Source organism: Danio rerio, chromosome 9 (genome assembly GCF_052040795.2).
Source record: "Danio rerio strain M-AB ecotype USA chromosome 9, GRCz13ab, whole genome shotgun sequence".
Lineage (NCBI taxonomy): Eukaryota > Metazoa > Chordata > Actinopteri > Cypriniformes > Danionidae > Danio > Danio rerio.
Window position 1 is genome coordinate 17,707,179 of NC_141029.1, and position 13,214 is coordinate 17,720,392.

The 13,214-nt window shown below is 35.8% G+C and overlaps 1 protein-coding gene across 5 annotated transcripts in view; it reads right to left on the reverse strand.

The window, feature by feature from the left end:
- crfb4 (cytokine receptor family member b4) overlaps positions 1–13,214 on the reverse strand; it is a 143,865-nt gene that overhangs the window by 34,037 nt on the left and 96,614 nt on the right. For all 5 annotated transcript variants that reach the window (XM_087267152.1, XM_087267153.1, XM_087267150.1 and 2 more), the window contains 1 exon segment: positions 2,317–2,471. In XM_087267152.1, the coding sequence (XP_087123278.1) occupies positions 2,317–2,471 (155 nt within the window).

Genomic DNA, 13,214 nt, shown 5'->3' on the forward strand with positions numbered 1-13,214 from the left:
CTGTTTTGTTGAATAAAAAGTGTATGTATACAGCAGCATTTTGCTTTTAACACATTATTTAAAGTTTGTGGCAAGCAAATAATTAGTTTGGTGAGGCCAGAGAAAAAGTTAAATCCTTATTGTGTTGAGCCCTGAAAAGTCCTGTGAAAGAAAACTAACTGCAATGAGACCCTTTTTTTTATGAAAGCATAACCCATAAGCTCATAAACAAAAAACAGTTAAATGAGACAAGTGGCAAGTAGAAAAAACACAAAATCTAAATGAAGTAATTTTAGCATGCCAAAAGTCAAATTTATGCATATAAAATTAATTTTCCCAACAACAAAATTGTTGCTAGGAAAATTGGTGAATGGCCAGTAACAGTGGAAAAATCCTAGTCACAGTGGCTTGTGATCAAAAAAGACCTGGCTGGTGATCATTTCAAGCCCCGTATATATATATATATATATATATATATATATATATATATATATATATATATATATATATATATATATATATCATATAAATAAGTAATGCGTGGATGACGATTTTATTCGTGCACGCTGCTTATCCGCAGGTCGGGTGGGTCGGGTAATAAAATGTACATTATGAATAATTGCGGGTGGATGAGTTTAATTAATGATTTTTGCTTTGTATTTTTTTTACTTTTTTGTTAAAGCAGAACTGAAGGCAAAACCTATCCGAGAGAAACTTAAAAATGGACAATTAAAAACAAAAGGAAGGAAAGAAAAGTGTTGTTTATGAGTGTTTTATCAAAGATTAACGAGGTTAAATCAGATGCTGGGTATGTAATAGGCTATGCAACGGCAGTAAAGCGCTTTATATAAAAGCCACAAGACCGGTATCTAAAATATGAAACATCATGTATGCACTAAAGGCCAGTCAAGTAAAAGCCGAACAAGCACTTTAAGTTCTTGCATTAGTAACGACAGCAAAAAATACCACTGGAGATTATGTGAATAGTCCCGCTCCACTCACATACTCCGTCATGTGTGTGTATGTGTGTGAATATGAGAGAGCGTCCCGTGCAGATTTCTAATACGAACAAGGCAAACAGGTCGCTTATATGGTATTCAGTTTCTGAATGGTTTAGGCACAAGCCAACAGTTTGGTGAAGCTGTCTGAGCCTTACGCCATATTTTTTTTTTTTAATTATGCACAGTAATACCGGATACCGAGGGAAAATAGAGAGGAGGTTTGACAGTATCAACATTTGGATACCGTCCAAGCCTAATTTGCATATGAATGTTTATACATTTATATTGAAGGGCTGTGGAAAATTATCTATATATCTGACTATCGCGATAACTGCTTTCACGATAGTGTATCGATAATCCAACCTTAAGTATCCATACAAGTTGTGCCAAACAACCTCCTCCTCTGCTCCAGTAGATGTCGCTAATTTGCTATTAACAAAACGTTAACTAGTACGCAAGCAAGAGTAAGCATGGTGGAAAATATATAGGAGCACAACAACAATTTTATGTACTCGCACAAATGCTCCCAAATATATTTTGAGGTTGCATAGATAAAGTTTTGGGCGCAGATTAGTATACAATTTAGAGCCCTGATTTTGGACACTTAAGTTTCTAATAGTTTAGTCACATTTTAAAGCACTGTGTTCCAGTTTTATAATTAATTGATGCATTTTATTTATTTTTTTTACTTGCTTTAGTTTTATAACTTGTTTATTTTATTTATATGTAACTTTAGTGGCATATACGTTTTAGTTAAGTGTTTACAATATGCATTTTATACATTTCAGTGAGTTCTCTGTTCAATCACAGTGCATTTCTGTGCAGTTCTAAGGAATTGAAATGCATAGTAAATAAATTTTAAACCCCATGACTTTATCAAGTTGTCAATATAACATGATACACATACTATTACACACTATTGCAATATATCCCAATATTTATTGTATCGCAATATACTGTGATACCATGACCCATGTATCGTGATATGTATCATATCGTGAGGCCCTTGCCAATATACAGCCCTATTATATTGAAGTAGTCAAGAGCAGTCAGTTTTTCTAAACAATTTACTTTAAAGTGTTCTTTTTTCACTCATAGCATCCATTATTGTCCTGTGAAATGTTTATGCACATTGTAAATTGTTAAATTAATGTCAAGTGTAACTGTAATGAGGACACATCAGCATTATGAACAGGTGTTTATATTGTTGTAGTGATGTAAAACTCCATAGTTTTAAAGTAAACACAAAGTGTAATATACTAAGTGGAGTGAGCCACATTTTTTTTCCAACTGCAAAATAAAAAATTTAAAATACTTTTGAGGAAACGTTCTTTACCTTATTTGATTCTCCTTTTTTCCAAAAACGTATGAGGTAAGAAATATTCCCAAAGACGTCTCTCAGGTTTTTTCTTTTCATCGGTGGATCAGTGATATCAACTTCTGTTTGTCCATTGTTACTTCTCAGTTCTACATGAGGAGCACTAATCTCAGCTGTAGACACACAGCAATGTTTTAAAACATAGTACTAAAAAATATTCATTTCAAGTAAAAAATAAATGAAATGTTTAAGTATAAAAAACGCAGTATTTCATATATAATGAAGTCATAAAGTTTTTTATATATACATTTGATTTTTTTGCAGCCTTTTTAAAAAATGTTCTTCATATAGAAATATGAGTGACTCGAATTGTCTTATGATCTTCCTGAGTTTTGCCTTCTTATGGTTCAGAAAAGTCATTTTCCTGCATAATGGTACAGTCCTATGCAAAAGATTAGCCACCCCATGATAAATAACAGATTTTGGTGATTTTTTTTAATTGAAAAAATGTTAACACAGTCTCTCTTGAAAATTCAGGGAATGCATAATATGTCTTGTAAACCGATGCATAGTAGCTTCTTATGCCATAAATTGAAAAAAAAATATATATGGCACTGTACAACATTTTGGCAGATATAACAGCTTGCAAACACTTTTTATAGAAAGCTAAAATTCTTTCAATTCTTGTAGTTGGGATTTTGTCCCATTCTTCCTTGCAAAAGGCTTCTAGTACTGTAATATTCTTTGGTCGTCAATACATTTAACAAGTTTCCTAAACTCTTAACACGGTAAGTACAACATCCGTCAAACACAAGATCAATCAAGACCAAAACAATGCAATAATAAAGTAAAATTTACCAATGCTTTCACACTGTATTTCAGAACAGATAATATCATGTTCTAAACATAACATATAGGCTAAAGTCAAAGTGAACAGCTGTTTGCTTTCAAATATATTCGTATATTCTATTCCATTGCCAAAGAGAAACAGCTTATCGCAGATATATATATATATATATATATATATATATATATATATATATATATATGTATATATATATATATATATATATATATATATATATATATATATATATATATATATATATATATATATATATATATATACACACACACGCACACACACACACACACACACACACACACACACACACACACATAGAAATATTTAAGCATCATACAGCCCTTTTTACCCTTTATGTATTGCTCATGCCTACATACAGCCAGCTAACAAGCAGATACTACATTTTGACAAATATTACTGCTGTTACACAACAAAATATACTTTTGAGGCTTTTTTTAGTCATGAATGTAGTTGTTTAGATTGCAAATATGAAATATGCAGTTTATTTGCAAGAATAGTGCAAGAATTTTAAAATATTTACAATTTCTGAGAGCTCCTTGGTGGCCAAAAAAGGTTAAAGTTGTCTATCTACAAGATAGCGCCAGAACCGCATAATAAGCCCTTGCTCAGTGTGTTCTCTGAGCACGTATAAAAAGCTAAAAAATGGAAGCCACAAGGTTTTTCAGCCTTGTCCCTCCTTATCGCAAACACAACAGCAGTCTCGTGAGAAATCACTGTAGAGGGATGGCATTTCATGTAACGTTCAGCCATATAATCTTAAAATGTGAGCAAAATTTGCTGTTTTCTCATCACCTTAAGGGGGTCACACACCAGAAGCGTCGCTTTACATTACGATATAGAGAATCATTCAAACACTAGCTCAAAAGTGACATTGGTGAATTAGTAATGGCTTATGCTGTTTTGAAGTCAGCTGCAAATGTGAATGAATGGCTGAATAAATTAGTTCCTAAAACAAAGGGGTTTTAGACTCTCTGTGTTTTCTTTGTATGTTTTCTTTTTTATGTATAAGATTGTGCTGTTGAATTGTTGAATAAACGCAATAGCACATAAGTAACAGTGTGCTATGGCTGTATATCTGCACTGGTGGGGTGCTAAGCCAACGCATGCCTCCCTTCCACCAGTGCTGATATACAGCCATAGCACACTGCTACTCATGTGATATTGCTATATCTATATATTTATATTAGAGCTGCACGATTCTGGCTAAAATGAGAATCGCGATTTTTTTGCTCAAAATAAAGATCATGATTTTCTTACGATTCTGTAGATGTAAAATAAAAGTATGGTAAAAACAAACATATGGCACAACCTCGATAATAATATGTGTAGGTCTACTGGTTTCTATAAATAATTCTATTCTATATTAATCTATTCTTGTAATAATTCTGATGTTGGATTATTATGTTTGAGATATATGCTTGCAATCTGTCATATTAGACAATTTAATTCACTGGTAAAATCTAGAGTTGGGGTCGAGCCCAAGTCGAGACCAAGTCCTTAAACAGTCGAGTTCAAGTCCAAGTCCGAGTCCAAAAGGGGTCGAGTCGGACTTAAGTCCGAGTCCTTAACATCCGAGTCCGAGTCGAGACAGTCTTAAAACTCATTTATTAATTTTTCTTTTGGCTTAGTCCCTTATTTAGCAGGAGTCGCCACAGCGAAACGAACTGCCAACTAGACCAGCATATGTTTTACGCAGCGGATGCCCTTCCAGCCGCAACCCATTCACTCTCATTCACACCACGGCCATTTTAATAAATTAAATTCCCCTATAGCGCATGTGTTTGGACTGTGAGGGAAACCGGAGCATCCGGAGGAAAACCCCCACTAACACACAGAGAACATGCAAACTCTACAAAGAAACACTCCTGGCCCAGTCGAGACTCGAACCAGTGACCTTCTTGCTGTGCAGCAACAGTGCTAAGCACTGAGCCATGGTGCCACCAATGTAAAAAAAAAAAGAAATAAATAAAAAAATAATAATAATAAATCAAATATATTTTTCTATTAACAATTAAACAGTTAAATTAATATTTTAAACTTTTTATACATTTTTGCAAAATGCCTTATATTTTTTGTTAGCTTGCTTTGAATTAAAATGAAAATAGGAGGATATATGTAGAATTTTTATTACTTTACAAGACTCACATGTTTGACATTATTCTCATGCCACTTTCTCACATTTCTTCTGCTTAAACTACGCTTACATTACCAAGGCAACAATGCATTTTTACATTAATTCCAGAGAACTCTGTTATCAGCCCCAGTGTGGAAAATGAAACCATATTCATGCCGACTGACCCAGATCAGCAAAGAACATAAAGGTTGAGCAAAAAGAGACAATTAGGCTTCACAGCTGTCTTAACAGGGAATTAACAGACAGAAGAATTTTGTTCTAAATAAACAAAGATTGAATAAATAGCGGGGGCGATTGGGTGCAAAATAAAACCCAGTGGTAATCAGACTGAAAAAATAGTCCAGGGCAGATTTCTAGGCTCATGATCTGGGTCTATCTAGCTATCTATAGCCTGAAACACGTTCTTAAATTTTTTTTATTAAGGTCAAAGGTATGAAACAATTGATGTTACATAACTTTTTTTTAATAAACATCCATAAGATGCAGCACGGTGGCACAGTGGGAAGCACATTGGCCTCACAGCAAGAAGGTTACTGATTCGAGCTGGCTTGGGGCAAAATAAACACATACTTATCTGTTTATTCAATTTTGAACTGTCTATTCTCTTCATCAATTATTTTCAGTAAGGCCGATATCTTCTTCCATTCAAATGATCGCTTTGCTGCAGTGTGTTAAAACAGGCCTGCGCGCAATTATCCAGCATGGTTATGATTAGGCCCGGCCCTAACCAATTTGGAGCCCTAGGCAAGATTTCAGATAAATTCCAGTAAATTCCACTGCTAGTGTACATATACTCATAAGACACTTATTAGCTTTGTCTTGGACATTCTTTCATTTTAATAAAGCAAGTGTACATTCAAAATACTTAGAAAGAAGTTTTTGCAACTCTGGGACACGTCGAAAAAATACGCAGCGATTATGCATTGTGAAACCTGTGTAAGTTTTGCAAGTGGACAAAACAAAAATTAAAACAATATGATGATGATCTTATTTTAACTAAACATGCTATGAAGCAGAAAAGAAGGATGAAGAGTCGGGCAGGTAAGATTAGGCCTAAAACAGTTCATGATTCAGGTCTAAAAAGACAACAGATAATTCTCATTCATTCATTCATTCATTTTCTTTTTGACTTAGTCCCTTTATTAATCAGGGGTCGCCACAGCGGAATGAACCGCCAACTTATCCAGCATATGTTTTACACAGCGGATGCCCTTCCCTTCATACGCTATGGCCAATTTAATTAATCAGTTCACCTATAGTTTTTGGACTGTGGGGGAAACCTGAGCTCCCGGAGAAAACCCACGTCAACACGGTGATAACATGCACACAGAAACATCAACTGACCCATCCGTAGCTCGAACCAGCTACCTTTTTGCTGTAAGGCGACAGTGCTACCCACTGCGCTACTGTGCAGCCCACAGATAATTCTATAAAACATATTTTTTGTATCTTATGGAATTGTCAAATTATATTAATATTCTTGCAAAAGACTTCTTAAATGATCTTAATACATCACTCCAGTTGTGTCTTTGCCTTCCAGTTACATTTAGGACCAATTTCTGTTATTTTCTAGAATATTAATTGTATAATAATAACAATAATAATAATAACAATAATAATAATTTTATATATTGAAAAAAAAAATTAAAATAAAAAATAAAAAAAAAAAAATATATATATATATATATATATATATATATATATATATATATATATATATATATATATATATATATATATATATATATAAATAAATGGAGGGTGGGGGGCTTTTGAGGATAGGTCATGGTCCTGGTCCTCAGTTCAAAAGACAGTGATAATGACATCAGCATACAACTATGTATAATTCTGAATCATTTTAAAATGAAACATTAATTAATAATGCAATACACATAATTACACTCTGTCATTGACTACATATAAATATAATCAGAAATGTCTCATTATCAGATTCTCTCTTGCATATTCAACATGTAAGGCAGATATATACTGCTGCTCACAATCAGTAATGTTTATTCTCACACAAAAAACTCACATTGTGGACACAGGCACCCCTAATCTCTCCAATGTCTCTCATCAAAATATTACCTGAATATTAATTTTTACACAAAGTCAAACTTATTCTATCTTTAAATAGATTAAATTATTGCTTGAATTTGTGGATTTAGTCCAGTGATTATTTATTCTGAATGTTGACTGGATTTGAATATAATTCTACATTAAATCCATTTGTGCTTATATTTACTTGATATAATATGCAACTCCAAGCAACATTAATAAAATTTTTGCTATCCCATTATTTAATTACGGTAATTTTACACACTCTTTATACTCTCCTAACCCTACCTCCCAAAAGCAGAAGCTGATCTGGGATCTGGAATGAGTTTATTATATGGAACGCGTCCATCAGTCAGCATGTAAAGGCTACACTGATTCAGAAATGTGATGATCGACGCACATCTTTTTATGGAAAGAAAGTGAATGCAGACATTTTTATATTCATTTTAACATGCTTTCAAGCCAAAATAAAGCAAAAGCATAATTCTCTCTGAATCTGGCAGTTATTTGCGGAAACAACAAAACAATATCGCCAGTATGTATTAACATCGTCCCTATGATATGAACGTACAATTCAAGTAAATAAGCTCTTATCTTTCTTTGTTTTCTTTAAACATGTCGGTAGAAGACAAACTATTGCTGATTTTGAAGACATTATTGTTCTAAACCTAGCCCCGCATTGTGTGATATATGGCTATTTCTGATTACACGTTAAAGGTCATGACATGCTGCTGCTGCATGCTGGTACGGTGCGGTGGCGTAAATAAAAGCTGGCATGCAGCCAGAGAGTTTGCTAAATTCTTGTTATAGTTTTATGTTGTTATTTATTAATTTTTAATATCTTTATTTGTGTTGTGAATGATGTGGACTCGACTGGACTCGTGATATTTTCCAAGTCCAAAATGTCCAAGTCCGAGTCAAGTCCAAGTAAAAGTTTCCCCAAGTCCGTGACAAGTCCAAGTCAAAATAAAACTGGACTCGAATACGGACTTGAGTCCGAGTCCAAGTTCGAGTACCCCAACACTAGTAAAATCAGACATTTGCCATTATCAGATTATATTCAACAATATATAGACTAAAGTAGTTATACTGACATTGTAAACATTTATTTTCATGCACAACTGTGGGTTCGTTATGAAAGAAAAAACATATCAAATACTTGTCGTAATCATAACTCTAAAATGCGATATGATCATTTAAATGAAGTGCACACTTTCGGTTTCATTTTGACTGCTAAGTGCCTCTTCATACTTCGTGCGCGGCTCCCAAACCATAACTCTGTGCTAGAGATCTGCGCGGGACTAAATTTTGAATCCCGCTCCCGCCCGCACCCGCCAGGTTTTAGCCCGAACCCGACCACTCCCGCTTATATTAAGAATTTGTTGTCCCACTGCCCATCCAGCCCCATTTTCTGGCCGCCACGCCAGATCCCGCTAAAGAGCGGGGGAGAACAAAACCGAAAATCACCAAGCTATACAGTCCAGACAGCCAAGCTGTCTGTATAAACACACACACAGCACCAAGCACACACACACAGACAAAGCTCTCTCTCTCTCATACATGCGCGTGCACTAACACACACACACACAAGCACCAAGCAGACACACAGGCGTTTGCTGTTATATCAACTCAAAGGGTTGTAATACCATGTATCAAGTACCAATGTAATACCAAAAAGTTTTATATTAAGGTATATAAATACTGAGTCGCGCCAGCTCCGGGCCGCAGCGCACATTACTCTTGGGCCCATTCCGGCGTGGATGCGGCAGCGTCGGCTCGCTTACGGCCGCCGCATCTGGAGTGAGTCCACAAGCATCCGGCCCGAGAATCTAGCCGGAACTGGCCCGAGTGTATTTTGCTATCTGGGAAAGCTCTCTCTCTCTCATTCGCGCGCGCACTAACATAAACACACACAAGCACCAAGCACACGCACAGGCAAAGGTCTTTCTCTTTCATTTGCATAGCAATATCCGCGATATTGCTAGACAGCCTTCTCCCGTCTCAAATTAAACCCGTTACCGACCGCTCCCACGATTTATTCGAAAATTTATTGCCGCGCCGCAGAAATCTGGTCGGGTCCCGCAGCGGGAACGCAGACCTCTACTCTGTGCCACAAACTGAATATTATTTACAACAGTATTACCTGTTACTCGCAACATATGCAGGTTCTGTTCACTAAAGTAGACGCGCGCGTCTATCATTAAGTAGAGAGCGCGCGCCCGCCCTCTCTGTGATAACAGCTCACGGTCAGCGACTCACGTCTCGTGTGATTTCCCGATCGCGAAAACATCATTATATTAATCATGATTTATCATATCAATTTAAATATCATATAAATATCATATAAATATCAATTTATTATATCAATTCAACTAACTCAACTAATTCAACATCATTTGGAGGTGTCGATGTCACTGAGCAATGTGTGTGAAACAATGAAAAGACTCGTGCAGCCACCTTTTCTTCTCTCCTGAACTTGAAAATATGATTGGCAGAATCGTGGAAATGGTGGATTAAAATCGTCTAGGGGGTCAAATCGAGATCGCGATCTTTTAATGATTAATTGTGCAGCTCTAATATATATATATTTAAGTAATATCACCATCTGTACAGTCTCTTTACCCTTTGTGTATTACTGCGCCCACATACAGCCAGCAACAAGCAGACACTACAGTTTGACAAATATTACTGCTGTTACACAACAAAATATACTTTTGAGGCTTTTTAGTCGTGAATGTAGTTGTTTTGATTGCAACTATGCAGTTTATTTGCAAGAATAGTGCCTATTTTAAAATATTTACAATTTCTGAGAGTTCCTCGGCGGCCAAAGACGGTTGACGTTGTCTAGCGCCAGAAACACATAATAAGCCCTTGCTCAGTGTGTTCTCTGAGCGAGAATAAAAAGCTGAAAAACAGAAGCCTCGTGGTTTTTAAGGTGGACCGGATAGAGGCAATACGAACTTCAGGGCTCGAGATTGCAACCATTTTGGTCGCATATGCGCCCGAAATTTTATCTATGCGACCTTAAAATATATTTGGGAGCATTTCTGCGAGTGCTTAAAATTGCTGTGTGTGACCAGTTTTTACTGCAAAATGTTCACCACACGCGCGGATTCGGGAGACATTCACGCAGAATGCATCTCTAAGCTCTTTGTCGGCACTTGAAATGCGAAACGCAGTGCTCAGGAATGGTTTGAAACAGTTGTCATGTCAACTTGCTGCAGTAAACAAAGCCAAGTCCTTAATGCTTGCCCCGCCTTCACGCTCTTCTTTTTGGCCCACCACTGCTTCAGCACTGAACGCGAATGATTGGTTAATATCAGCTGTCAATCACTCAGCGCCTTCTGGCTTCGGATGACAGAGAGCTACTACCGCGAAAAATTGTTAAGCGCTGAAGATGAGAATGAAGATAACACTGACAGATTTAGTTTTAGAAACCATCTAGTTACAAATAATTACACATCTTACTAGTGATCATGTGCTGAATGTTAATCCACCATCAACACTTTTCCAAGACTAGAGGACTTCCATTGGCTTCAAGTCCGCTATGAAAAGTCGGTGGGATGGAGTTTTCAGGTAACTGTTTGCCACATCTAGCACGAGACCTTCAGTTTAATCCTTCATATAATTGCCAGATGCTGTCCGCCGTGCAAGTGGCAGCTATATGTCAAATTTAACACCACGTACACCGACGCAAAGGGCTTGCAGCACTGACTAACCTAACATCGCTACTCATAAAAAGGCCGGTATTGCTATTAACATGTATGCACATAATAAGGTACAGTATGTGTCAAAAGCATCAGTGCAATATCAGACAGCACTTGTGAGAACAGCACAGTTATACCGTTAACAGATTCATTCAAGCAGTGTGTGCAGGGCCGGTAAGCGCTCCGTGTAAGCTTTGGTCACTCAGTTCTGTTATAAAAATGTATTTTCTTGTGATAACAGGATTTCGTTGAGACATATTTTCCTCACGCTTGCATATATGTATTATTTTTTTTTTTTGCTTGTTAGTTTGATTAGTGTTGATTTCAAATACAATAAATATGTTTGTATAAAACCTGAGTAATGGTGCGAATAATTGGTGGGTGCGACAAATTTTTGGCTGATGCGCCTACATTTTTAAAGTTAGGAGCACCGGTGCTACCAAGCAAAAACGTTAATTTCGAGCCCTGAACTGGATTCAGCCTTGTCCCTCCTTATCACAAACACAACAGCAGTCTGTTGGAAAAACAGAGGTTTTTCCAATCGCATGATCATATGTTATAAAAGAGGACTATTTGAGCTTTTGAAAGGAACAGTAAACACATAACAGTTTTTTTTTTTTTTCAATGGCTATGACAGTTTATTTAATACATTTAATAAGTTTTCTAAACTCTTAACACGGTTAGCACAACATCCATCTTTGTGGGCTCTACAATTAACACATTTCTTGTTGCTTTGACACAAAATGCATCCAGTTAACAACAATTTAAAATGCTTGAACTTCTTTTACACACAAGCACAACCAAGACCAAAACAATGTAATTTTACAATCAAATTTACAAATGCTTTCAAACAGTATGTCAGAACAGATAACATCATGTTCTAAACAGAACTTGTATAGGATAAAGTCAAAGTGAACAGCTGATTATATTGTGAATTAAAAGACAAATATATTACCTGTATTTTATTCTACTGCTAATTGCAGTTTTTATGAACGGAACAGCGAGCACATTAAAGAACTCTGTTACCAATGCGTTCAGGTAAGGTTATGCAATACATTCATTGCTTTAATATACACAGTGTTTCGCATTAAACTACTCTATAAACCTGGATTTCATAGGTACATACAGTAGATATACAGTACAGTACAGCATTTGCATACATGTGTCTAATTACTTTCAACGAGTCATTAAGTTGGAGGCCAATCAAGTACCACATGGAATTATCTATGTTGACGAGGCTGTGGATGTCGCCGTGGGAGAAACATAAAAGGTCAAAGGGCCACAGTTACCATGCCAGGCCATAGAAGCTATCAAGTATAAAGTGGATGAGAACATGTGGCCAAATGCATAAGACCAGGCAGAATAAAAGATTACTTTTTTATTATTATTATTATAATAATTATAATTGTGATGCTTTTTCTGTTTGTATATCTTGCAGTATTGTCCTTTTGCAAATAAAGTCTGTACTGCAGCAATTCTGTGTCGATTTTTAAAAATAAACTGTAAATTTTATAAAACCATTTTTTTTTCTTCATTTTTGTATAGAATTTTTGCAGTAAAAGTAAAAAAAATGCAAGCGCTTGCTAAGCCCAACAAAACAAAAATGTCTTCAAACATAAGGGCAGAGCTTACACATAAAATAATGCAGTTTCTGTAATTTTAGATAGTGTTTTTTGTGTGAGTGTGTTATGATTGACTAAATGTTTCTGTTGGAAAAGAACATGTGTTAGTGTTTTGAATCATTATTTCATTTTGAAACATGTTTGCAGTGTTTTGTTAGACATGGGGCCTGTTTCAGTTAGGAGGTTCAAACAACTCGGAGTTTAAACTTGAACTCTGAGTTGATTTACCGAGAGATTAAAAACTCAGAGTTTTCGGTTCCAGAATAGCAGATCTGAGTTAGGTCAATTAACTTTGAGTCGACCAACTCAGAGTAAAGCACGCACACCGTGACTATAAAAAGGCATTATCAATGGAGCAGATATTACGAGTGAACATGGCAACATCTTAAAAAAAAACTTGATGTGAAAAAAAACTTGAACTTGATGTGATCATGCAAAGTTATAGCAAATATGAGCGTATATATTTAAAAAGAAGCCATCAGTGAAACAGACAGTTAGCGTGAAAAAAC